This window comes from Eulemur rufifrons, chromosome 30 (genome assembly GCF_041146395.1).
Source record: "Eulemur rufifrons isolate Redbay chromosome 30, OSU_ERuf_1, whole genome shotgun sequence".
Classification (NCBI taxonomy): Eukaryota; Metazoa; Chordata; class Mammalia; order Primates; family Lemuridae; genus Eulemur; species Eulemur rufifrons.
In genome coordinates, this window is record NC_091012.1 from 37,543,821 (window position 1) to 37,571,190 (window position 27,370).

The 27,370-nt window shown below is 43.6% G+C and overlaps 1 protein-coding gene across 3 annotated transcripts; it reads right to left on the minus strand.

The window, feature by feature from the left end:
• Window positions 1–294: 294 nt before the first annotated feature.
• Window positions 295–4,027, minus strand: LOC138377955 (small integral membrane protein 10-like protein 2A). Of its 3 annotated transcripts, none has more exons than XM_069463135.1 (3): window positions 3,324–3,666; window positions 2,227–2,336; window positions 295–1,545 (listed from the first exon to the last, which is right to left on the minus strand). In XM_069463135.1, exons 1-3 carry the CDS (start codon window positions 3,615–3,617, stop codon window positions 1,461–1,463), a joined length of 489 nt encoding a protein of 162 aa, XP_069319236.1. In that variant the 5' UTR covers window positions 3,618–3,666; the 3' UTR covers window positions 295–1,460. The 3 variants fall into 3 exon arrangements, with proteins under 3 accessions (XP_069319236.1, XP_069319237.1, XP_069319238.1); XM_069463136.1 differs by having other exon boundaries at window positions 2,188–2,336; XM_069463137.1 differs by having other exon boundaries at window positions 295–2,336; window positions 3,324–4,027.
• Between the last annotated feature and the right edge of the window lie 23,343 nt (window positions 4,028–27,370).

Below are 27,370 nucleotides of genomic sequence, written 5' to 3' on the forward strand. Positions count from 1 at the left end.
ACCTCTTGGGCCAGGTTAGGCTGCTGCCTGCTTCTCCTTGGACAGTGCTCTGGGTCACTTTAGGTCTTGGCACAGCTTCTGAACAGGCAACAAGTTCCCTGCCATAGCTCCCACCCCGGCCCCGGCCCCGGCCCCAGCCAGGCCCTCTGAGGCCCTTTGAGGCTTCTCCCCGCCAAGCTCCTGGCCATCGGAGCCAGTGACCTCACCACTGGGCCTCTCTCCTCCCGGGCCATTGCATCACACCCACCAGAAACAGGAGGCCTCCAGTCAGGATTGTTGTGTACTGAATCAAGACTTATTTTTTTTACACTTAGACAAATGGTAAGACATGACAACACCAGAAACAAGAACATTTCTCTGACCAGCCTGTGCTGACCAGTACAGTTAATCACACACAGAAAAGGAAGTCATTCCGGTCGGTGTCTGAATTTGTAGAAGCTCTGCCTGGGAAACAGACTGCAAATAAATAAAGTGCAGGGAGACCTCCTCACCCAGCAAGGGCCCGTGGGGCAGAGAGGTGGGAGAGGAGGTGCGAAAGCTGCAGCACGCCACCACCTGGCGTGAAGGGCCAGAAAGCAGGGGCAGGAACAAGACTCTGAGGGCCAGTCTTTGGGCCAGCACAGCTCTAGCTGAAGTGGCTGCAGATGTAGCCCTTTGCAAGGGCTGGGGCTCCCTGCAGTGGGGACCTCTGAGGGCAGGGACCCCTGAGGCTCATTTCTCCCTGTTGGAGAGCAGCCTCCTGGCCCCGGCTGGAGTCCCCGCCTTGCACAGGGAGGCCTCAGAGCCCAGAGCAGCTCCTCCTGCTCAACAGCTCCATCCCTGCCCACACAGCAGGCAGGAACTCACGCACTGGAGTGCCTGCGCTCACGGGTGCGCGCACGCGCTCTCTCTCTCTCTCTCTCTCAGTAATGAGCCCTCCTCCTCCCTTCCTGGATGGCCCAGGAAGAGGCTGGAGCTGGGGATCTACTCACCCAGAGGGTGAGATGGGGGCTGGAAAGGGTCACATCTGAGTATCAGACCCTCACTCCCTCTCTGCTCTACTCCAGGCCCGAGTCACTTTTGTCCCTCAGAGGCGCCCCAAGATCTGTGCATGGGGTCAGCAGGCTGACAGGGCGTCCAGGGTGGATGGTGTTGGGTGGACAAGAAGGGCCAGCAGGACACTTGGCACAAGGAAGCACACCATCGGCCCTGGCTGTGGGCAACCGCAGGGGCATGTGGCAGCCACCGTCCAGCCTCATCCCGGGGTGAGGCAGCCAGAGGTCTTCATTTGGATCCCAGCTCCAGCAGGCAGCTGAGGAGGGCAGATGGCAGGAGGCTGGGCCACTCTGCCTTGGGGCTGGCCAGACTGCTGCAGTTCTCAGTCCCAGGAACTGAGAACGTGGGCCTTGAGCTACCAGTGCCAGAGATGTGGGAACAGGGATGGGGGCCCCGGGCTGCTCCTGGCCATTTTGGTACACCGGTTAGCAGCATGCCCTGGGCCCCCAGGACCAATCCAAGCCCATCTCGATGATATCCTCCTGTGATCCTGGGCACGGGGGACCGAGCCTGGGGACAGAGAGATGGGGTCATGCCATGGGTCCCAGTCCCATCCTGCCCCAGGTTTATCCCTTCACCCTCCTGGTTATGTCATGTCCCAGAAGCCACACTGCCCCATCACTTCCACTCTGCCATCAAACTGAGAGGCTTGTGACCCTCAACTGCTGAGGAGTCCTTGGTCAGGCTCGGGCGCGCTGAGGAGGCTGGGCTCTGAGGTGAGAATTGGCTCCCCAGGGCTTCTGGGACCCTTCTCTCCCATCCCCCATCTGGCTCACTGTCCTGCTGGTCTCCCCTGTGACCGTCCATATTGCTCCAAGGAAAGCTAGGTCCCCGGATTCCCCACCCTGGACCCCTCTCTCCCTAGGTGGTCTGGGAGCCCTGCCCCACCCCCCACCTTGCCAGGTCTTAGAAAAGACTGGGGAGGGGAGTGGGGGCTTGGAGGTCCAGGGACAGACTCAGCTCCACCACTTCCCACCTGTGTGACAAGGGCAAATCCCTCCCCCTGCCCAGCTTGTTTCCTCCATCATCAGGAGGGGAGAACACATCACTCTCACAGTGTTCTTAGGAGATCTCAGTGCCCAGGGACCATGGCCCGTCCTCCCCATGCCAGGACCCCATCACTGGGTGACCCCACCCATGCTGTGCCTCTACCGGGAAGGCCCTTCCTCTCCTGCTGGTCAGGCCATTTACTCAGCTGCTCCCCAGGCAGCTCCAGGGCCAGGGGTGCCCCCGGGCAGGGATTTGACTCTTGATAAGGCCAGAGAAGGAGGAGCCGGGTGACCACCTACAAACGCCAATGCCTGAAAGAGAAAGAGATGCAGACCTCAGAGTTGCCTTGCCACCCAGAGAGGTCCTTGTTTCCTCCAAGGGTGGCCTCCTCCACAACCCCCTTCTCCACCTGTTCTGCCCACCCCAGCCTGAGAGCTGCTGTCTGCTGGAGGAGATCCCATTTTCCCAGATCCCTTCGGTGCACAGTGGGCTTCTTGAGGCTATCGATGGCTGGAGGATGGGCCTCTGGCCCTGGGAGGGCTGTGGTAGGAGCCGCAGGGAACAGGGCTGCCATGGCGGAAGAGCAGGGTTGTGGGGGAGGGGCTGGGGGAGGAACGTGTCTCTCCCACTCTTCCCTGTTTCCAAATGCAGAGCCGTGGGGGTGTCCTCAGATAGGGAACAGGGGAGCACAGGGACAGCAGGAGCAAGCAGAGACTGGTCCCCTGGCCCCAATGACAGGGCGGAGGCAGTTTTGCCAGTGCAGGAGCTGCAGAGAGCCCCAGGGCTGAAGGCTGAGAAGGGGACAGCCCTGGGGTTTGGCTCAGAAGAGAACCACCCTTCCCATGTCCACTGGAGAGGGGTGGAAGAGAAGGCGAGGCATCTTTTCTTCTCTGAGTCTAGGGCCTTCCCAGGGCCTCACCCCCACCCCCACCCCCACCCCGCCCATTCCCCCGGGTTCAGGTGACACCACAGGGGCCTCTGGAGAAAGGTGGGGGTGGGGGGTGGGCACTAGGCCCGGGAGCAGCAGGGGGAGGTCCCTGCCCGTCTGTAGTGCTGGGCTGACACTCTGAGATGCTGAGGCCGCCGCCGCCGCCGCCCCTCACCCCGCCGAGGAATCACGGCAGGGGAGGAGGGGAGAGCCTTCGGCTGCCTTTCCTTTCCCCTGCCCGGCTCAACAGCTTTCTGGGCTGGTTTGCAGGAGTGCCTTTTCTATTTCCCCCAAACCACTAAAGCACCTCCACATCCAGACGTCATAGCAACTGCCTCCCCCACCCCCATTCCAACCTGTCGCCTCCTACCTTTCTGCTCTGGGCCTGGCAGATGAAGTGGCTGCAGCAGCAGAATTGCTTCCTTCTGGTTCCCCGCTTTGGCCAACGTGAGGCAACAGGTCGGCCGAACTCAAATAGTTTCTCAGGCCCAGTGGGAAGGGCCTGTTTAGCGAGTTTCTGCGCCATCCGGGGTGGGCTGCGACTGGGGTCGGGGCTCGGTGGCCGTCCCCCTGCTGCGAAGGTCTCGAGTGGAGGGGCCCGGGCCGCCCCGCGTCCGCCCCCCGCCGCGTCCCTGGGACTCCCGGCCCCCCCGCTGTGCTTCATGCCTGCGTCCCGGCCCAGGGCAGGCGAGTGGGCGGGTGGGCGACCCTCCCCCGGGCCACTGGCGCTGCCGCGGCGCTTACTCGATCCGCACCTGCAGGCGGACATTGAGCATCACCGAGGCCACGATGTAGAAGTAGGGGAAGTTCATGCGCAGCCGCCAGGCCAGGTCGAAGAAGGTGAGCAGAGTGCGCGTGAGCCCCTTGCAGAAGGCGCTGTATGAGCTGCGGGCCGCGGCGGAGCGCGACAGCCGCACCGCCAGGCCCGACAGGGCTGCCGCTGCCGCCGCCGCCGATAGAGCCGTAGATGGCGCCATGGGCCCGGGCCGGCGCAGGCCCTGCAGACCGACAGACAGACAGGAGCGCGAGCCTAGCGAGCTGCCAGACGCAACGACTGGAGCAGCGGGCCGGCAGCCTAGCACCCTGCCCGCCCCGCCCTCCGGTTGTCCCCGCCCTCGCCCGGCTCCACCGCCAGCTCCGCCCCCTCGCCGCCTCGTCACTGCGACCGCAGCCACTGTAGCCCCGCCCCTAGTGTGGCCCCGCCCCTGGTCAGGAGCTGCCGAGGCCACAGAGGTCCCGCCCACGAGGCCCGCCCTCCGGGCTCCGCCTCTCCATCTGGCCCCGCCTCCTTCCGGCTCCTAGGAGCTGGGCCTGAGGCCAGAGCAGACTGGAAGGTGGAGCTGCCAGGGATGCTTTTGCGGAATCCCCTAGAGTGGAGGGGGAGTGGAGAGCTGGACGTCTGCACCGCTTTGCTGATTCTGTACAGAAAGCACTTCCAGAAGGCCTGGCTCGTTCACAACACTCCTCCTCCCACGGCGTCCCCAGAAAACCCGACCAGCCAACCGGTTGTACTTTTCTTTAATTCGCATTTCTCTTTCTTTAATTCGCATAGTGCAGTAACTCTGCACCATGGAGTGCCACCAAACCTACATGCGTGTATTGTTTCCCTTTCTGGTATATTTGCTGGTCGCATATATTTATTGCTGAATTTTCCCGTTGTCCTTCCCTTTCTGAGCACTCTTAATCCATTGCTTGCTCTAGTTGCTGCACAAGGTTGTCTCAGGTTTTCATTTGCACTTGTTTATGGCCTTTGTTGCTGATGTGCTTAAAAGCCTTTTCGTGGTTTCATCTAATCTTTATTAAAGGTAAATTAATCCAAACCCAACCCAAACCCAGTCATGTTTTTCAAGACTATTTACTGAAGCAGGGAAATGCTCACGCTTCGTTAATGGTCATGACTTTAAGAAACCTGTCTGCAAAGAACTAGGTTCACTATGACCCCATCCCAGTTTTTACAAGGAGAATTGATCTGGGTATTTAGGCCCTCTCAACTTGCCTGTTTGCTGGTGCACTTGAACATCTCTACAGCATCCTGTGGAACCGTTTAAGGAACCTAGCAGTGTCACACACACACTGATTAATTGTCCTACCTTCTAGGTCCAGTAAAAAGTAGCCAGTTACAGAGCCACTAAGATCATGATTTTATCAACAACACATCCAAGCGTGGGTGTAAATGCATCCAAAAATGCTAGGGTAGATGTATCAAATTGCTCAACATTGTTCTGGTTAAGGCAGTGAGAAGGAAGACTTACACTTTTTACTCATGAAGGAGTGCAAGAAATTTCACCCCAAAATGTGACTCCTTTGTGTAAAGTGTATTTTAAATTAAAGGCCCTTAGAGACAACAGGCTTTGGAAGGGGCTTTCCCTCTATTTCCATAAAGACCAGAGGGAACCATCAAGAACAATTTTCTTTCCTTTCCCACCCTGTTATCTCATTATCTATTTCAAGAAAGAAGATCAAGAATGCAACTAGACTTGGCCCAAACCTTTTGCATTAATGACTGTTTCTCAGGTTAGTTTCAAAAGAGAATCATTTGCAAGTCAATCTGTTTTCCCCCATGCATTCACTCTCCCCAATATCTATTCATCTTCCCTAGTAACCATTTATTTGCCCCTCAACTGAATTATCCATATTCCCTATCTCTATCCTCTCCTCTGAAAATGAGGATATATAAATATTTGGGTCTCATTAAGATATTGTGCAATCACTCTGTGATTCTCCCCAAGTGAACAATAACAATAAAATTTGTATATCTTTTCTCTTATTAATCCGCTCTATTGTGAGGTGATATTTCAGTGAACCTTCTCAGGGCAAAGGGAAAGTTTTCCCTTTGCCCCAACACTTCCTATATATATGTATGTGTATCCATATGTATATCTATAAGTATTACTTATATAATACAATAAAAAGATAACTATTTGAAAAAGAGCCACAGAAATATAGACTTAAGCCACACAGGAACTTTTTGTTCTAGACTGGATTGAGCCCATTCATTAGCAGAGCCTGGTTCCTCCAGTCATTTCTGAAACATCTCCTTGGCCTCATCTCATTTTTTTTTAACATTTAAAATAATTATATACTCACAGGAAATTGTGAAAATAGTACAAAAAGACATTCTGCCTTTTATCCGGCTTCCCCCAATGGTGACATTTTCTGTAGATGTAGTATAATATCAAAACCAGGAAATTGACATTGGTACATTACTATTAACTAGACTACAGGCCTAATTTTGCTTTCAATATTTTTTTAAACCTGCATTAATGTCTGTGCATGTACAAATCTAACAATTTTATATCATGTAAAGATTTGTGGAAGCACCACTACAATAAAGGTACAGAAATGTTCCATCATCCAAAAGTAATTCTTTGAATTCACACTCAGCCAACCTGCACATATTTCCTCAGATTTATACCTATTTCATTCTTTTTAGAGTGACTGTGAATGGTATTGGGAGTTTAATACATGTGAGGACTGAACTCTGATTTTTTCTTTTGCCCCAAAATTCCTTTCTAAGGGGGCCTGGTGAGTCATGCCTACAAATGATAAAATCTCACTAAACAGGTTTTGTTAACCAAATATAATGTGGTTTACTTCCCAACCTGATTCTGGTATAGCATGACATGAAAGATAGAAGACCCTTATCTTCATTTCTTTCCACTGACTCCTGGTCTTTTAGACAAAGCCTTACTCTTTCAGCCAATTGTCAACTAAAGAATCCCCAAACCTATCTATAACTTCTAAGCCCCTGTGCTTTGAAATGTTCCACCTTTTCAGGCCAAACCAATGTATGCCTTCCATGTATTGATTTATGACTTTACCTGTAATTCCTGTGTCCCTTAAATGTATAAAACCAAATCATAATCCAGCCACAGGGAGTCCACTTGCTCAAGGCTTCTGGGGCGTGATCTCCTAGCCGTGCTCCTCAAATTTGGCTCAGAATAAACCTTTTTATTTTATAGAGTTTGGCTTCTTTTCCATTGACACATGTACACATGTTAAACATCTGGTTTCCACATGTTCATTGTTAGTATATAGAATTTCAATTAAGATTTTAATTAAACTTTTCCTACTGAGATAATTGTAGATTTACATGCACTTACATGCACTTGTGAGAAAAAGTAGAGAGAGATCCGATGTATCCTTTAATCAGTTTGCTAGAATGGTAACATCTTTCAAAACTATAGTGCCATATCACAACAAAGATATTGATATTGATATGATCCATTTTTTTTTTTTGGAGACAGAGTCTCACCCTGTAGCCCTGGCTAGAGTGCAGTAGGCGACATCATAGCTCACTGCAGCCTCAGACTGGGCTCAAGTGACACTCCTGTCTCAGCCTGATGAGTAGCTGGGACTACAGGTGCACACCACCACACCTGGCTAATTTTTTCTATTTTTAGTGAAGACACGTTCTAGCTCTTGCTCAGACCTCAGGGTCAGACCATTGAACTCCTGACCTCAAGGGATCCTCCTGCCTCTGCCTCCCACAGTGCTAGGATTACTGATGTGAGCCACCAGTGGCCTCAATCCATCTGTTTTATTCAGATTTCCCTCATGATGCCCTTTTTAACCAAACTCACTTCATGAAATAAAAAAAGAAAGAAACAAACAAACAAACTCACTTCCATCCGGCTTTCCTTCCCTATAATGACTGGCAACCACTAATCTGTTGTCTATTTCTATATTTTTTCATTTCAGGAATGTTCTACAAATGGAATAATACTGATAAGGAAAACCCCCATCTATTACTTGGCACAGCAGCCACCCTGAGACCCCCCCCACCCCTCACGGAAGACCCGCATCAGCATAATACTAGCCTAACACCTGGCCCATCAACTAACCTATTACCTGGCACATCAGCATAACACTAAACCTATTACCTGGTGCATCAACTACCCTATTACCTGGTGCATCAACATAATACTAACCTATTACCTGACCCATCAACTAATCTATTACCTTAGCCACCTGAGACCCCACCCCTCGGACCACACCAACTTAATAAAAGTGGGAAAAATTGGGTAGATGGGGCTCAGAATTTGGTGGCGAGACCCCTCCGAACCCGCAGGCGAATAAACCTTGATTCTCCGACGCTCCGTGTGACGCTCGGTTTGTCCTTGGGACCACCTGGTGTAACACTTGCTGTAACAATACAGTATGTAACCTTTTGGGATTGGCTTTTTTCACTCAGTGTCATTTCTGTGGACAGTCATCCAAGTTGTTGGGAGTGTCACGTGTCGATAGTTAATTTTGTTGTTGTTGTTGCTGAGTAGTATTCCTTGGTATGGTTGTATCACAGTTTATTTAACCATTCACCAATGAAGTACATCAGGGTTGCTTCCAGTTTTTGGCTATTTGGAAATAAAGCTGCTATGAATATTCACTTACAGGTTATAGTGTGAACATAAATTTCTGTTTCTCTAGGATAAATGCCTAGGACTGTGATTGCTGGGTCTTAAGGTAAGCGCATGTTTAGTTTTTAAAGACTCTGCCAAACTGTTTCCAGAATGGCTCTAACATTTTACATTCTCATCAGCAATTTATGAGTATATCCAGGTCCTCTCATCCTTGCCAGTATTGGGTATTATCACTATTTTTAATTTTAGCCTTTCTGATAGGTGTATAGTGATATTTCATGTGGTTGGCGCCTATTTACTATCTGTATATCCTTTTTGGTAAAATGTTTTTTGCCATTTTTTAAGTGGACTGTTTGTTTTTTTAACGTTCAGTCTTGAGAGTTTTTCCTATATTCTAGATATGAGTCCTTTGTCAGATATATGGTTTTCAAATCTTTTCCTCCTGGTCTGTAGCTTGTCTTTTCATTGTGTTATCAGGGGCTTTCTCTGAGCAAAAGTTTTTCATTTTGATGAGATCCAGTTTATTGACTTCCTTTATTTATGGATCATGGTTTTGGTGCCATGTAGGAACTCTTTTTCAAAGCCTTAGGTCCCAGAGATTTTTCTTCTGTTTCCTTTTAAAACTTTTATTGTTTTATATTTCACATTTATGTTTGTGGTCCATTTTGAATTAATTTCTGTGCAAGGTTTGAGGCTTAGGTCCAGATTCAATTTGTGCCTATGGATGTCTACTTGTTAGAGCATAATTTGTTGGAAAGGCTATTCTTCCTCCATTGAATTTCTTTTCCATCTTTGTCTAAAATCAATTGAGCATATTTCTTTAGGTCTCTTTTGGTGTTCTCTGTTCTGCTGTATTGGCCAATGTGTCTATTCTTTCTCGAGTCCCACACTATCTTGATTACTTTAGCTAAATGGTGTATGTTAAATATGGGATAGAATGATTTTTCCTTCTTTATTTTTTTCCACAATTCTTTACCTATTCTAGTTCTTGTGCCTAAATGTCCATATACATTTTTTATGTTCTGACATATTTTATATACATATGCCCTGATAATAGAATATTAAGCACATATACACATAGACCCATCATAGAAATTGATCATATTTTAGGACCTTCACTTCAAAATTAGAAAGTTCCATAAAAATAGAAATATTATCACTTAGATCATGATGAAATGTGATCAATTAAATTAAATTAAATCCCTTGTTCTTTTTATTAGGGTGTTTTGTTATAATTCTAGCTTTTTTCTTTTGTCTTGTTTATTTTTTATTTGTATATATTCATGAAGTACAAGTGCAATTTTGCTACATTGATATATTGCATTGTGGTGGAGTCAGGGGATATACATTTTTGAATAAGCTTGTCTATGGGTACAAATTATGTTAAATTTACAGGCCAATTTAGGGAAGAATTGACATCATTTCTGTGTTGATTTTTCCAACCCATGAACACAGTATGTCTCTTTTTTATTTAGATCTTCTTTGATTTCTTTCATCAAAACTGGTATAATTTTCAGCATTCATATCCTGCATATGTTTATTAAATGTACTCCTAAGCATTCATTTTCTTTGAAGCAATTGAAAATGATTTTATGTTTTTAATTTCAGTTTCCACATGATTGTTCGTTGTTAGTATGTAGAAATATGATGGATTTTTGTGTGTTCATCTTGTATCCTGTGACCTAGCTGAACTCTTGTATTACTTCTTGGAGTCTTTTTGTCAATTTCTTGGAATTTTCTAACAAGACAATTGTGTCATCTGCATATTGAGACAATTTTATTTCTTGCTTTCCAATCTTTATTTCCTGGCCTTATTGCAATGGATAGAATTTCTAGCACTAAGTTGAATAAGGGTGGTGGAAAAGCTGACATCCCTGTCTTGTTTTGAATCTTAGGGGGAAAGCATTCAGTCTTTTGCCATTAGGTGTGATGTTAGCTGTAAGGATATTTTTGTTTGTTTCTTTGTTTTTGGAGAAAGTTTCTCAGTTGTCTCATTTTATGTTTCCTTTTTTATTTAAAAAATTTATATTAAACAATTGTGGTAAACTAACACATAACATTTACCACGTTAACCATTTTTAAGCGTTCAGTAGTGTTAAGAACATTCAGATTGTTATTCGTCTTGCAAAACCAAAACTCTATGCCCACTCAGCAACTCCCCATTCCCCCGTTCCCCCAGCCCCTGGCAACCACCCTTCTACTAGTTGTCTCAATGAATTTGACTACTCTATGTACCTCATGTAAGTGGGATCATGCTGTATTTGTCTTTTTTTTTTTTTTTTTTTTGAGACAGAGTCTCACTCTGTTGCCCAGGCTAGAGTGAGTGCCGTGGCGTCAGCCTAGCTCACAGCAACCTCAAACTCCTGAGCTCAAGCGATCCTCCTGTCTCAGCCTCCTGAGTAGCTGGGACTACAGGCATGCACCACCATGCCCGGCTAATTTTTTCTATATATATTTTTAGCTGTCCATATAATTTCTTTCTATTTTTAGTAGAGATGGGGTCTCGCTCTTGCTCAGGCTGGTCTCGAACTCCTGAGCTCAAACAATCCGCCCACCTCGGCCTCCCAGAGTGCTAGGATTACAGGCGTGAGCCACCGCGCCCGGCCTGTATTTGTCTTTTTATCACTGGCTTATTTGTATAAAATAAAATTAAGCTTAGTCCTTGGAAGACATGGTTTTTTTTCTATAAAACCATGCTTATAAACGATTAAATCTTTAAAATCACATAAAAATTTGAAGTGAGGTTCTTGTAGACAGTATAGAGTTGGATGATTATTTTTTAATCCACTCTGCCAATTTCTATCTGTTGTTATTCTTATACCATTTACATTCAAAGTATTTATTGATATGTTAGGGCTTAAGTCTGATATTTTATTATTTGTTTTATGTTTGTTCATTTTGTTTCTCATCCCTCTGTTTCCATTTGTTTTGTCTTTCTGTAGGATACTTAGCATTTTGTAGAAATTCCCTTTTGATTTATCCTTAATGTTTTTGAATATAGCTCTTTAATTCTTTGTTGGTTACTTTAGGTATTACAATATACATTACATACCACAGTCTACTGGCATTTAAACCACTTGGAGTGAAATGGAGAAACTTTACTTCCATTTAGTTTCCTTTACCTTCCTCCCATTTAATATAAATAGCTTAAGTATTTCCTCTAAGTACATTGAGCCCATACCAGCTGATGTTATCATGTTTCCCTTAACCATCAAATGCAATCTTTAAAACTCATGAGGAGAAGGTTATTCTGTTATGTTTACACCTCATTTTACTCATTCCATCATTCTTTCTTCCTTCCTGAAGTCCCATCCTCATGTGTTATCATTTCCTTTCTGTTCAGAGAATTTCCTTTAGCCATTCTTTAAGGGTAGGTCTGCTGGCAAATAATTCTTAGGTTTTATTCATCTGAGAATGTCTTAATTTCCTCTTCATTCATGAAGGATGTATTTGCTGGATATAGAATTAGTGGTTGATAGTTGGGGTGGGGGGTGGGGGGTGGAGATCCAACTAGCCCTGCCCTGCACCACACCACCTCCTTCAGTTTCCTTGATGCCAGATGAGAGTGACACCTAAGTGAATGGGAAAGCAGAGTGCCAACTGGCCTTCCCGTGGACTTCCTCATCTCCCTCCTTATCTGTAGAGGAGGCCCAGCTCCCCCTAGACCCTGTTGACACAACTCCAGCAGAACTCTACCTATTTCTGCTGTGGCGGGGGTAAAAGATCAGATCCCTTGTGCAGTCATCAGGGCCATCAGAGCACCACCACTGTTTCCATGCGGCGGATATGAGATTGAAGGTTATCGCCCCACGCGGCCCCACTGAAAGTGCAGAGAGAAATGGGGCACTTTGACTAGGGTAGGGCCGGTATTGTTAGAAAGTGTTCTGTTCTGTTAGGCCACCCTTTCCTCCCATCCTTTGGCTGGGGGCAACAGGCTTTCCTTGCAACTTTTTTGTTAGCAGTTCTGGGTTACTGGCTTCTCTAGTGCCCCTCAGGGATATGTGGGAGGCAGAAAAAAAAACCCAGAGAACTCACTGCTACTGTGTCTTTCCTCAGTCCCAAAGTCCCTGGGCAGTCCTTACTTCCAATTGTTAAAACGAAAACTTTAGACACGAAATTTAACAGAGTTTATTTGAGCAAAGAATGATTCATAAATCGATCAACAATCAGGACCAGAAAAAGTTCAGAGAGCTCTGCCCCAAAATGTAAGCAGAGAGCTTTTTTATAGGCTGATCGCTGAAAGGTGGTCTTACTAATAACCTATCTAACAGAGGACAATAAACTATCAAACAGAAAGTAAGAGAAATAAACTCATAACACAACTACCCTTTGTTAACAAAACTACCCTTTGTTTAATTAAAACGGGTGTGTGGCCTAACTTTTTATCTCTGAGTTCTTTCTCAGCCTTGAAAAAGTTCCTGAGAGGACAGTAGGAATGCGAGCTTCCCCTGCTTTCTCAAGGAGAGACAGTACCAGATGCCTCCCGCTATCAAGAAGAAAGAAGAAACTAATGTCTGCTATCAATCTGCTTGCTACATGAGAAACAGAAAAGGCCAACACAGCAGCTTCACAGCTGCTTTTGTTACCAGTCCCCTGAAGCAGAGAGAAAAGCCATTTCTATCCTTCAAAAGGAACAAGAAACTTTCCTCACCGCTGGACATTTCCTTCCCGGTTCTGTGTGTCATGCCCACTCTCTTTCTTTCTCAATCTCTTTCCTTCTTTCTCTCTCTCTCTCTCTCTCCCCTCTCTTTCTTTCTCAGGAAAATAAATAAACTTTTACTTTTGTATATCCTAATCACTGTCTGAGAAACGTCCCCCCCCCCCACTGACTTCACACCCTAACAATCACAATTGGCTACAGCTAGGCATTTGCCTTATTCAAGTTTGGTCTGATGGAAAGTTCTTGGTTGTATAACCAATGGGCTGGTCAGCTATTTGTGATTGGCTGAGGCTTTTTTTTTTTTTTTTTTTTTTTGAGACAGAGTCTCGCTTTGTTGCCCGGGCTAGAGTGAGTGCCGTGGCGTCAGCCTAGCTCACAGCAACCTCAAACTCCTGGGCTCAAGCGATCCTCCTGCCTCAGCTTCCTGGGTAGCTGGGACTACAGGCATGCACCACCATGCCCGGCTAATTTTTTTCTATATATATTTTAGTTGGCCAGATAATTTCTTTCTATTTTTAGTAGAGACGGGGTCTCGCTCTTGCTCAGGCTGGTCTCGAACTCCTGACCTTGAGCGATCCACCCGCCTTGGCCTCCCAGAGTGCTAGGATTACAGGCGTGAGCCACCACACCCGGCCCTTGGCTGAGGCTTTTTTTTTAAAGCTAGTTACAAGACATGTTTCTGAGTTAAGTTCTGGTTTGCTCACATAAGAAGTCTGGTTGCAGAGATAACCTCAGGCTAATGGCCTCCTGCTTATTTTGCTTTAACATACCTTTCAGAGTTTTCCTCTGCTTGAAGTATAATTAACAGTACAATGAAATGCAACCATATCAAGCAGACATTTTGATGAGTTCTGTCAAATTTATACATCTATGTATCCACCAATGTAATCAAGATATAGAACATTTCCATCACAATGAAAACGTCCTTTGTGCTTCTCCTAGTCAACACCTTCCCTTCACACCCAGGCCCAGGCCACCCCTGATCTGGTTTTTTTTTTTTTTGTCACTATAGATTGGATTTGTTTTTCTAGGGGTTCACATAAATGGAATCATACAGTATGAACTCATTTATGTTTGGCCTCTTTGGTTAAGCATAACATTTTTTAGATTCAACCATATTGTTGCATGTATGAGTATTTAGTTCATTTTTGTTTATCCATTCCTTTGTTGTAGTAGGCAGCCTTTAAGATTGTCCCCCCAGTTATCTGCACCTCCTGGTACTCCGCTGGGCATTCCCCAGCACTGAATATGGGCTGGACTTAATGACTCACCTCCAATAATATAAGACATTTAATAGCAACACTTGGTAGTGCAAGTCTCATTGTGTAGTGGTAACTCACTGTGGTGTTCTTTTGCATTTCCCTTATGACTAATGGTGCTGAGTATCTTTTTCTATGCTTGTTTGCCACTCAGTATGCATTTTTGTGTAAAGTGTCCATTCAAATCCTTTATTCCCTTTTAAAAGTTAGGTTGTGGCCGGGCATGGTGGCTCACACCTGTAATCCTAGCACTCTGGGAGGCCGAGGCGGGTGGATCGTTTGAGCTCAGGAATTCGAGACCAGCCTGAGCAAGAGCGAGACACCGACTCTACTAAAAATAGAAAAATTAGCTGGGCACCATGGCGCATGCCTGTAGTCCCAGCTACTCAGGAGGTTGAGGCAGGAGGATCACACTTGAGCCCAGGAGTTTGAGGTTGCTGTGAGCTGGGCTGACACCACGGCACTCTAGCCAGAGTGACAGAGCAAGACTTTGTCTCAAAAAAAAAATGTTGGGCTGTTTGTCTATATTACTGGGTTATAAGAGGTCTTTATATATTTTGGTCACAAAGCCTTTGTTGGATATATGTTTTGCAAATATTTTTCCCCAGACTGTGGCTTGCCTTTTAATTTTTGCAATGTATTTCAAAGAGCAGAAGTTTTTAATTTTGATGAAGTTTAATTTATCAGTGTTTTCGGCCGGGCGCGGTGGCTCACGCCTGTAATCCTAGCACTCTGGGAGGCCGAGGTGGGCGGATCGTTTGAGCTCAGGAGTTCGAGACCAGCCTGAGCAAGAGCGAGACCCCATCTCTACTAAAAATAGAAAGAAATTATATGGACAGCTAAAAAATATATATAGAAAAAATTAGCCGGGCATGGTGGTGCATGCCTGTAGTCCCAGCTACTCGGGAGGCTGAGACAGGAGGATCTCTTGAGCTCAGAAGTTTGAGGTTGCTGTGAGCTAGGCTGACGCCACGGCACTCACTCTAGCCTGGGCAACAGAGTGAGACTCTGTCTCAAAAAAAAAAAAAAAAAAATTTATCAGTGTTTTCTTTATGGTCCATGTTTTTTGGTCCTGTGTAAGAAACCCGTGCCTGTTCCAATGTTAACCAAAATCTTCTCCTATGTATTCTAAAAGTCTTACAGGTTTAGTTTTGGATTTTGGTCTGTTACTCATTTCAAAATAATATTTGTGTATGGCATGAGGTAAGAGAAAATGTTCATTTCATTTTTCAAAAATACAGATATCTAGTTATTCCAACACCATTTGTTGAAAAGACTTGCTTCTCCCCATTGAACAACTTTGTCTAGCCTTATAGCAATACTGCACTATCTTGATTACTGCAACTTGAAATCAGGTAGTGTCATTCTTTTAACTTTCTTCTTGCATTTCTGTTAAACTTATTACTAAGTATATTATTCTTTTTGATGCTACTGTAAATAAAATTGTTTTATTACTTTCATTTTGTGATTGTATATTGTTAGTGAATAGAAATACGATTGCTTTTATGTATTGATCTTCCTGATGGATTGACACTTTTACCATTACAAAATATCCTTTACAAATGTCCCTAGTGAAAAACCCTTTTACACTCACTAGGTGAGTTTCAAATCCGGTCAAATACAAACAGCCTGGGAAGTGGGGTCTACTAGGGAGCCACAAGACAGTTTAAATAATGATAATTTTTCAGTAATTAAGCTTTGTAGGAGCCCCAACTCTGTTGTTTTTTTTCCTTCTTCTTCTTTGTAGCTAATCCCCAATGCAATGGTAATTAGCTCTGTTTTGCAACTTTGGTAACTGACATTACCCTCCTTGTTATGTTTTGTTGAAAACTGTACATTTTAGGTAATATATTGTAGCAACTCTGAATAGTGATCTCCTGTGAACTTCTTATTGTTGTTGCTTGTTTGTTTGTTTAGTGACTTGGCTGGACTATTTTATTGAAGTTGTTTTCCTCCCAGCGTAAAGCCCCTGCTGTTGTTCCTTTGATGACATGGACTTGAACATGTGCAGTCACCCTGAGATGACAGTGGTTTTAGGAGGGCTCTCTTTGTCTATCTTTTTCTGTGATAAAACCTGTTAGGCTCACTAATTGTCTGCTGGTTGCTCAGTTAGTTTTTGACAATGCCCTAGAGTATAAATTGCTCCACAGTATGGCCCAGTTACATTTGGGCACCTTTGCAAAAGTAGTTTTGGGGGAAAGTCTTTGAGATTTGTCCTGATGCCAGGAGCGATCTTCTTAGTTGTCTCTTTCCTTGGTTCTCTCTGGTAAACCCAGCCCTGGGTAACCATTAATCTCTTTTCTCTATAGATTTGCATATTCTGGACTTTTCTTGCAAATAGAATCATACCATATGTTGCCCTTGTGTCTGCTTTCTGTCACTTGGCATACTGTTTTCAAGGTTCATCTATGTTGCAGCATGTATCATTATTTCATTTGTTTTTATTGCTGAATAATATTCTATTATATAATATATCACATTTCGTTAATCCATCCATCACTTGTACTATGGGTTGTTTACACTCTTTTACTATTATTATTAATGTGGCTATGATTATTATACATGCTTTTATGTGTAGTATGTTTTGTCTTGGGTGTACACCTAGGAGTAGCATTTTGCAATCATGTGGTAACTCTGTGTTTAACGGTTTGGGGAACTATCAGACTGTTTTTCAAAGTGGCTGCTCCATTTTACATTTCAACCAGTAGTGTATGAAGGTTCTAATTTCTCCACATCCTCACCAAAACTTTTTAATGTCTTTTTTCACTTTAACAATTCTATTGGAGTGAAGTGGTATTTCATTGGTTTTGAATGACATTTCCCTAAGCCTGATGTCATATGTAGGTTTTCTGTAGATGCTCTTTATTGAGTTGGTGAAGTTTCTTTTTATTTATTGTTTGCTGAGAGTTTTTATCCTGAATGAATGCTGTGTTTTGTCACATGCATTTTCTACTTCTATTGATATAGAGGAGGAAAAACTTTTTCTCTATATTCTTATGTTCTGTTTTGGGGCCTATGAATTAAACTGACAAAATATAGATTAACAGGAGAAAAAGTTTACAAATTTTACTGTTTGTTAACATTTTAAATTTTACATGCATGGGAGCTTCACAGAAAAGAAGTGAAAAACCCAAAGTGGTTATTAGACCCAGGGGTTTATATGCCATTTTGACAAAGGGTGATGAATTGTAGAGAAGTGACTAGACAAAGGGGAATGAAGTTTGGACTCCTAGCGTGTGGTATATTGTGGGAAGATGACTAGGAAATGTATGGTAGATAAGGGTTGTTTGTTTAGTAAGGTTTGTTATGCAGTCTCAACTTGGTGCCATCTCCAGTGATTAAGAGGAGTTCTCTACTTTCTGGTACAGGACAGGGAGATACCTTTACAAGTAAAAATTTCCTTTAAAAAAAGAAAATTTATGCGCTGCTTTTAGGCAGATAGGAGGTGGGCAGAGGGGTCCTCCCTCATCTACTGATTCTCATTTACTTTCAGGTCAAAGTGATTCTTATGTTGAAGTGGTGTATTTTCAGGTGGCATAATCTGATTCCCTGTAATATAATCATGTGATATTTTTCTTCTTTAGACTGCTAATATGGTGAATTACATTGTTTGATTTTCAAATATTGAACCAGTTTTATATTCCCAGGATAAACTCCACATGGTTGTGGTGCATTATTCTGAAGCTTTAGCTGAGGTCTGAGGGAAGACAAAGAGTTAAATGAGGACACCAAATATAGACAAGTTTTAGTGCAAAGGGCAGAAAGAACAGGTGACTAAGGAATCAGAAAAAGAAAAATTGCTGGAATGATGCTCTTGAGAAGCTGAGAAGGTTTGAGATCTAGTGTGCAAACAGAGGATTTGGTCTTAGATAAGAGTAGAGGTATTCATATTTGTGAACAGGTGGTGAGTCTGCATATTCTGGAAGTAGTTTGCCTCCAAATTTAGTTCCTCTCTTCTTTTCTATGTACTTGCATCATCTACTTGATCAGAAAAGCAGAGTCTTGTGTTTGACTAGAGTTGTATTTTTGTCAATGGATTATGACCAAGAAAGAGAAGGGCAAGTAGTTGAGCTGGACAGCAACCAGATTATAATGATTGACATGGAATTTCAGCCCTGTAAAGAGAGGAGAGAGGACATCATAGGTCTGAGGGATTGAGTAAATGTGATGGAACCAATGGATGGGAATTTGCAGTGGGACTGAAAGATTGTTGGGATCAGGGTACTAAAATGAATAAACTTAAAAGCTGGGAGTGCTCAGAGCGTGGGGTGCATGAAATATTTTATACTATTCTTGATATTTTCTTCCTAGTTGTTCTCTCCATTTCCTCAGATATGTATCTTAAAATCTATTTTATTTGCTCTCAACATCTCTGTGTTTTAGGGACATAATATTATTAGGCTCATACACATTTAAAAGTAATTATATTTGTAATTTCCTTATTCAATTAACCATTACTTGTTTCCTTGGCCTTTGGCCCAGGCCTCAGCTGTTTGGAGTTTTTACCTGATGATGTGACACAGATCTTCATTTCTGAGAGGTCTGAGTCACCCATGGTACTGCCCATTTTTTTATTGCTGTAGTTTTCCACTCACTTTTAGTATTGGATATGGACACACAAAAAGAACCCAAGAAAATCTTTAGTCAATCCAAATATAGCACTCCCTCATCCATTCTTTCATTATGTAGCAGCATCTGATTTTTCCTTAGTAATCAGGATAAATTACCCTAGCCAGTAACATAATACACTATTTAGCTGCTGTTTCAATGGGATGAGGTACCCAAAAATGGCAAGATGGCAGTATCATCTTCTAATTTAGTGGAACCACTCATATGATCCCCCTGGTGGAAGCATTCCTCCTTGGGAATTGAGACTTCCAAACCAGCAGAGCTCAAAGTGGCAAGATCAAGAAACAAAAATTCCATGAGTTGGCTACTAGTTAGATGTCATAGTGAGAGAGGCAGCTCCCACTTCCACCCTTTGATTCCTGGATACATGTATCCTATCTTCAGGGGAGACAATACCATACAATGGTCTCTGATTTAAAGCATATACTGCATCTTGTTAAATAGAACCCCATACTTTCATGGTGTTGTCACCCCTGTGGTGCCATAAGTGAGTTTTCAGTAGGTTCTTCAACCTTTCAATTGGGCCAGCCAATTTTGGGTGATGGGTTATATGGCAAGACCAGTTAATTCCTTGGGCATGAGGAATTTTAAGTCCTTTGCTGTAAAATTAATTCTGTGATCAGAAACAATACCGTGTGGAATACCAAGATAAAGTATATGGCATTTTATAAGTCCACATATGGTGATGGTGGTATAAGCATTATGGGTAGTGAAGGTAATCCATATCCTGAATGTGTCTATTATCATGAGAACAAATCTCTGCCCCTTTGCTATGATCTGAACATTTGTGTCTCCCCAAAATTCGTATGTTGAATTCTTAACCCCCAAGGTGATGGTATTAGGACATGGGGCCTTTGGGAGGTGATTGGGTCATGAGGGTGTAACCCTAATGAATAAGAATAGTGCCCCTATAAAAGAGGTCCAAGAGAGATTCCTTGCTCCTTCCACCATATGAGGACCAAGCAGGAAGGTGCCATATATGAACTAGGAAGCAGGCCCTCAACAGATGCTGAATCTGCCGGCATCTTTATCTTGGACTTTCCAGCCTCTAGAACTATGAGAAATAATTTTTTTGTATGTAAGCTACCCCATTTATGGTATTTCGTTATAGCAGCCTGAATGGACTAAGACCCACACTTCCAAAATGGAAGAGGTCCAATGTAATTATCCTACACCAGGTTGCTGGCAGGTATGCCCAGGTAATGTTGCCATATCTGGGGTTAATGTTGGTCTCTGCTGTTTGGCAGGTTAGCACCTCACCAATGATCATATCCAGATCAGCTTCCATTATGAAAGGTGCATGTTTCTGTGCCCATCATACTTCTGGCTACCATGGGCACTTTACACATGAGATCATTGGCCAAGAAGTGGGATAGATGGGATAGATGGGCAATTAGACTGACTGTCATGCATGGAACATGTTCCCAATCAAAAGTGGTAGTCTTATGTGGATTACTTGGATGACAGGATAACAAAGAACATTCAGATGTGGTATATGGTGCCTCTAAAATCCTAAAATTGCCCTGAGCTTCTTTTTTCCAATGATATAGCAGGTATACACAACAGATATAGAGGAGTATAAACAGGTGTATCCAACCTCCTACAGTACATTGGCATACAAGAGAAGAGCTGAAATATGGGATGTAGGATGTAGAGCTATACACACTGACATGGGTAAATTTCATAATTATAATAATGAGTGGAAAAAACAAACATCACAGAAGTATATTCCAAATGGTAACAAAAGCATGCCTAACTCTGTGTATGTGTGTGTGAGTACACACACACATACAGATAATAAAGGCATCCAAACTAGTGCAGCAGGATATTACAGTGGAACTCTAGTCTCAGACTCGGCAAATGCCCCAAAACAGTTTCTACCAGCTACTTCACATATAGCAAGGAGTTGCCTGACTATCCATGGAGGACTGGTAAAGGAATCATGTGAACTCTGACCACTCACCCACATGAGGGTGTGTAATCACATTGGAGAATCTGGGTGAATTGGAGACCAGAGAGGCCCTCATCACAGAAGCTGGATGGTGTGCTGAGTTTACAAGGGGAAAATATTCTTCATTTCAAACTTACTGGAGGGATGGAGCTTCAAATGGGCCACTAGAAAAGGTTGAATCATCTTCTCAAGAGTTAGAAACACAAAGAAGAAATTTAAAAAGGGAGTAGGCTATCAGAAAGAGGGGGAGGGAGACAAGAGGAGGAGGGAGGGAAGAGAGGGAGAGAAAGAGACAGAGGGAGGGAGAGGGGGAGGGGAGAGGGAGAGAGACAGAGGGAGAAAGGAAAGGAGGGAGAAGGAGAGAGAGAGTAAGGTGAGGGGGATATTTGGTTTGGAGTATCCTAAAGGAAGTTCTTTCAAGAGATCTACATGGAGACCATATGCCAGGGAACTGCAGGGACTTGAGGCCCAGTGATGGAGTCTCCAAAATATCTGTGTTTTCACTTCTTTTGGTTCAAAGTGGTTTTGTTCGTGTGGTCTCTACTTCTGACTCATTTCAGTGCTACCCAAAGGCCACAAGCACACGAACCAGGGTGTTTCCTAACACTGCAGAGCCTGAGGGATTTGGAGTCAGGGGGCCTGTTTAGAGAAGCTGGAAGGTCAGCTGAATGTGCAAGTGGAAATGCCCGACACTCCCAAGTAAGGGGACAGGGCTTCAAAAAGGCCACTTCGAGGTCTCAGTTTGTGTCTCCTGAAGGCTGGAGGGAGACAGCGGGAAGGAGTGGAAATCACAAACAAATTTAAAATGGGGGTGGCAGGGAGAGGGGAGGCGTTCTCTCAGGAGATGTGCATGGAGGCCAAATGTCAGGGAAACGCAGGGGCTCAGGCCCAGTGATGTGGTCCCCAAAACAGCCATGGAAACACTCATCAAGCAAAAAAAAAGTCAGGAGTAAACAGATGTTAAACTCATTCAAGGTAAAGGAGACGTCCCTCCTCGTGTTCAGCAGACGTGGGGGACAAGGGGTTTCACAAGGGGAGGGGCTGGGTGCTGTCTGAGTGCACGTGGAAGGATCTTACCTCACCTCACTGCCCTTCCCTCCCGCCCTTGCCAAGCCTGAGCTGGGGGAAGGGAGATGCTTTGACATTGAAGATTAGACTGGGGATTATTTACCATATTGGACAGGACAGAGAAATTACTGAACACTGGCCGGGCGGAATACTAAGGTCACCAAAGGTATTGAATGCCAAAGTTCCACCGCCACCCCCGCCCACCACTACCCATCCCAGCATCTGGTAACCATCATTCTACTTGCCACCTCCATAAGATCAAATTTTTTTTTTTTTTAGCTCCCACATATGAATGAGAACATGTGATATGTGTCTTTCTGTGCCTGGCTTATTTCACTTAAGATAATGACCTCCGGTTCCATCCATGTTGTTGCAAATGACAGGATTTCATTATTTTTTATGGCCAAATAATATTCCATTGTGTATATGTACCATATTTTCTTTATCAAAACTACAGTGAAATATCATTTCACCCCAGTTAAAATGGCTTTTATCCAAAAGACAAGCAATAATAAATGCTGGTGAAGATGTGGAGAAAAGGTAACCTTTCTACACTGTTGGTAGGAATGGAAATTAGTACAGCCATTATGGAAAACAGTATGGAGTTTCTCCCAAAAGCTAAAAATAGAACTATCATATGATCCAGCAATCTCATTACAGGGTACTTATCCAAAAGAAAGGAAACCATCATATTGAAGAGATATCTGCAGTCCCATGTTTATTGCAACACTATCCACAATAGCCAAGACATGGAAGCAACCTAAGTGTCAATGGACAGATGAATGGATAGCTTATTTCTTATGTAAGCAATTTTCTAAATTATTGTTACTGATTACTGACATTAATATACCATAAAATGCTATTGTATCATGTGCATGTCACATCATTAATGGGTAGCATAGGAAGGAGAGCACAAGATCCATTTCAAAGGTTTGTCACCCATAATCTTGCAAGGTATATGAGTGTCAGTAATTGGTAACAAAGCAAGGAGAACACAAAACCCATTTCAAAATTTGTTACCCATAGTTTTACACAAGTCATTGATACTGAAGAATAAACTGAATTCTTTTTACCCTCTCCCTTCTAACAAATAAGTATCTTTGCCTTTTAGCATAATATTTAAAAATTCCCCTATGATGTTCCACTAAAGCAGGTTGAACTGTTTCCTTTGTAAGAGGCGTACAGGCCTCTGATGTAGCAGTCCTATCTGATCTTGCAGTTTGATTTGTGCAGTCTCTATCTGTATAAGTTTCCTGTGGCTGCTGCAACAGATTGCCATCAACTGGGTGGTTGGAAACAACAGAAATATATTATCTTACAGTTTTGGAGCCCAGAAGTCTGAACTCAAGGTATGGGCACAGCCATGCTCTCTGTGAAGGTTCCAGGGAGGAATCCTTTCTTGTCTTTTCCTAGCTTCCAGTGGCTACTGGCAATTCTCAGTGTTCCTTGGCTTCTAGCTGCATTACGCTAATCTCTGCCTCCATCTTTACACGTTTTCCTTTCCTATGTGTTCCTCCTCTGTGTCTGTGTATTTCTCTGTATCCTCTTCTCTTCTTAGAAGAATACCAGTAATTAGATTTATGGCCCACCCTAAACCCAGGATGATTCCATTTTGAGATCCTTAATTATATGGGCAAAGACCCTTATTTCCAAATAAGGTGACATTCAGAGGTTCCAGATGGACATACATATGGGGGGACATGATTCAACCCACTTCACTGTCTTACGATACCTTTCATTCTTTTGGGCTACTTTGCACAGGCTGCATGATTGGGTACTTTGGAGTCAACAACATTTTTACAAGTTTCTCTGTACAAGGGAAAAAGTAAGTGAGCCCCAGCCACCCACATGAATGAGTTTCCAAGTTACATAATTTTCTGCAGTGGTGCTTGGCTGTCCGCCCACAGGCACGTCTCCTGGAAGATTGGTACAAGTAATCATATCCTTTAGAACCTGTGATAGAAAAGTCCAGTACTGGCCAGCCTGTGGACCTGTAAGGTGAAGAGGGTGGAACTGGAACCATTTTCAAGACCACCTAGACAAGTTCAGGGCATCTTTGTATTGTGTGAGGTGACGGGTGGTTTGCAGAGGGCAGACTCCCTCCCCATCCCCTGTGCCATCTTTAATGATGGTGTTGAAACTTCTTCCCAGAGTCTCTAGAGACAGGGACTATCAACAGTGGCAGGGACACTCCATGGGTACTGCTAACACCAGGATAGAGACCCTGTTGCTACAATCTGTTCCTTTAATCAGACAGGGGCATCTTTTTCTAGTCCTTATTTGTGTTCCTCTTGTATACTGTGGGTGCTGTTGTCACAGAGACATTGACATAAACTGTTCTGATTTCAGAGAAACCTAATTTTGACACTTTAACGCCAAAGTTTTAATCTTTCTTTTTATCCTGTTTTGGAAACCCTTGCCATAGCAGGAAGCAGCAGGGTGATGGCCTGGATGGGATCGTAGAAAAGAAACTTCTGGAATCCAGGGAGTATGGGAGTGCTGCTCAGGTGCCTTTGTTTCAGGAGTGAGAATGTGGATCTGAATGTTACGTAAAGCTCTCTTTATCTCTGGAAAAGGGGAGAGATGGGACCCGTGGACCAAGTGGAGTTTGGAGAGTGGTAGTCTGCCAGTCTCCCCCCTGTGGAGTGGGCTTGTTGGTGGGGGGGGGGGGTCCTGGAGGCATAGACCAACAATTATAGTAACATTTAGGTCGAAACTCCTCCAAATCTTTACCATCCATACATTGTTGTCCATTTTCTTGCTTTGCAGACATTACTGGGACCACAAACCGTGTTTCATTCACAATGTCTCCTGTATCTGAGTCTGAAAGACCTGTGGCTTATTCTCACTAACTCTCATTTTCAAGCCTGAGTATCCTCAGCTATAAAATGGGAATCCTACCTTGCTACCAGGAATATTGTAAAGATCAAGTGTGATTATCTTTGTAATGCACCCAGCACATAGGAGGTAGTACCCCTGTTTCCTTAATCCATAATTAGTACTCCATTTCCTTAATCCAAATATTGGAGTGGAACATGATGGTGCTTGGTTTAGCATTTCTTCCGACACAACCTCCCACCCGAACTCGTTAGACTTTTGCCATCATTTCCTTTAATTGTTTGTTTCCTTTCCCAGAGCCAGAAAGTTTCCTCGGAGATAACACGGGTTTCTCTTTGGAAACCACACCTCTGTAATCCTGCTGGGAAGTAAGTGGTGGCCCAGAACCCCAGGATTTTTCTTGTTCTGAACCACATTCTGTTCTGGTCAACTGAGACATTTTACATGGATGCCGACTTAGCTCAGCACCCAGCAGGACCTTCTACTATCTGTCCAGCTGTGCGTGGCAGAGGGCGCCTGTTAACTGGCAGTGCCATAATGGTCTCTGCTCTTTTCCGGCCTATATGAAGTCACTTCTTTCCTAGGAAGTGATTAATTCATCGATGATGGGGTGAAGACTTGATAATTTGTGGGGAGGAATTGCTAAATGTAAATATAAACTATTATAAAATGTATCCAGAAACTTTTGACCTTTCTTCTCAGTAGGTAACTTTGGTGATTCTATTCTATATGCACAGGTTTCATTTAGCGAAAGCTACGCAATTTGCAGGACCCCAGGGCAAAATGAAAATGAGGAATCTCTTGTTCAAAAATTATTAAGAATTTCAAGATGCCAACAGTAAAGCATTAAACCAAACATGGGGCTTTGTTCAAATGCACAAGTTGAACACCCATGAAGCCAGACATTCCCCACACTAAGGTCAAAAATCCTAAATTTTTATTTTATTAAAGGCTAAACACCTTACCTCACTTTTGTAGAGCACATTGATATTTCAAAGCCTTTTTATTTATTACCACAATTTAATAAATTATGTAAAAGCCCAGGAAGGCAAGGATCATTGTTATTTTCTACCTGTGAAAAGCTGAGGCCTCATGTATTTAGGAAAAGCTTAACCCGAAATCACTTACTTGAGCTATGGCAGTCAAGTTCTTCTACCAGGTGAATTGATGGTGACAAAGAGCCAGCCACTCAACACCCAGACTTATATTTGGCTCTTGACCAAAATGTCGCTTATTTGCTAGACCAAGAATGGTGTAAAATTGAAATTTGTCTGTGAAATCTCTTCTACCTTACAAACTTCCTTTAGGATACTCCAGACCAAACAAATATCATCTTCATGTGTGTTGTCTCACACATAACTTTATCTTTACTCTAATGTTCATTTTCATGCCTGTAGTCACATACTGGACATTAACCTTATTCCAGTAGTCATCTTCATTTTCATACTTGTGGTGTCACAATGACCTTAATCTTATAAACAGTAGTCATCTTCATCCTTGCAGGCTCACGTTGAACCTTTACTGTATTCCCATAGTTATTGTTATCTCACACTAAAACCTTATTACACTCATCATCTTCATGCTTGTTGTCACACAATGAAGCTTACATTTCTCTAGCAGTCATCTCCTTGCTTGTAGTCTCACGCTGAGCCCTAAAATTATTCCAGTGGTCATCTTCATGTTTCTTTTTTTACACTAAACCTTTACCTTATTCCAGCATTCATCATGCTTGTTATTTCATATTGACCTGGAACCGTATTTCAGCAGCCATCATTATTTTTGCTGTCTTGTTGAGGACACCAAACCTTAACATTTTCCAGTTGTCTTCATCATGCTAGTTATCTCACACCGAAACTTCACCTTAGTCCAGCAGTGATCTTCATTCTTGTCTCACGCTGTGGTATAATCCTTTGCAGTCATCATGTTCATGCCTGTTGTTTCACACTGAATAGTAACTTTATTCCAGAAGTCATCATCATGCTTTGTGTCACACACTGAATCTTAAACTCATTCCAGTGGTCATCCTTGTACTTGTTGTCTGACACCAAACATGAACCTTATTCCAGCAGTTATCATTGTGTTTATTGTCTCACACTAAACCTCAACCTTATTCCAATGGTCATCTTCATGTTCTTTGCCACACAAAGCAAATTGACCTTATTTAAGCAGTTGCTTCATGCTTGCTATGCCACACTGAAGCATAACCTTTTTCAGCCTTCGCTTTCCTGCTTTTTTTTTTTCACGCTGACATTTAACCTTATTAAACCAGTTATGTTTATGTTCTGATTATTTTTGTACACTGAATTAACCCTATTCCAGCATTTTTAAATGCAGGTGTCTCACATTGATCTTAAACTGATTCCAGCAGTCACATTCATACTGTTTTTCTCACACTTAAGCCTTATTCCAGCAGTCATCTTCATTCTTTAACCTTAACTTTATTTCCATGGCCATCTTTATGCTTGATGTCTCATATGGAAGCATAACCTTATTCCAGTGGTCATCTTCATGTTTCTTGTCTCATCTGAATGTTGCTCTTATTCCAACAGGTATCTTCTTGGTAGTTGTATCATGCTGCATCTTAACCTTTTCCATGAGTAATATTCTAGGTATTGGCATACTCTAAATCTTAACCTTATTCCAGTTGCCACG

Excerpts from the sequence above, each read along its gene's own strand:
- LOC138377955 (XM_069463135.1), bottom strand. The coding sequence starts at position 3,617 with ATGAAGCACAGCGGGGGGGCCGGGAGTCCCAGGGACGCGGCGGGGGGC. Across the intron at positions 2,337-3,323 it reads GCCAGGCCCAGAGCAGAAAG|GCATTGGCGTTTGTAGGTGG; the intron begins GTAGGAGGCGAC and ends TTTCTCTTTCAG. Across the intron at positions 1,546-2,226 it reads GCTGCCTGGGGAGCAGCTGA|GCTCGGTCCCCCGTGCCCAG; the intron begins GTAAATGGCCTG and ends CTCTGTCCCCAG.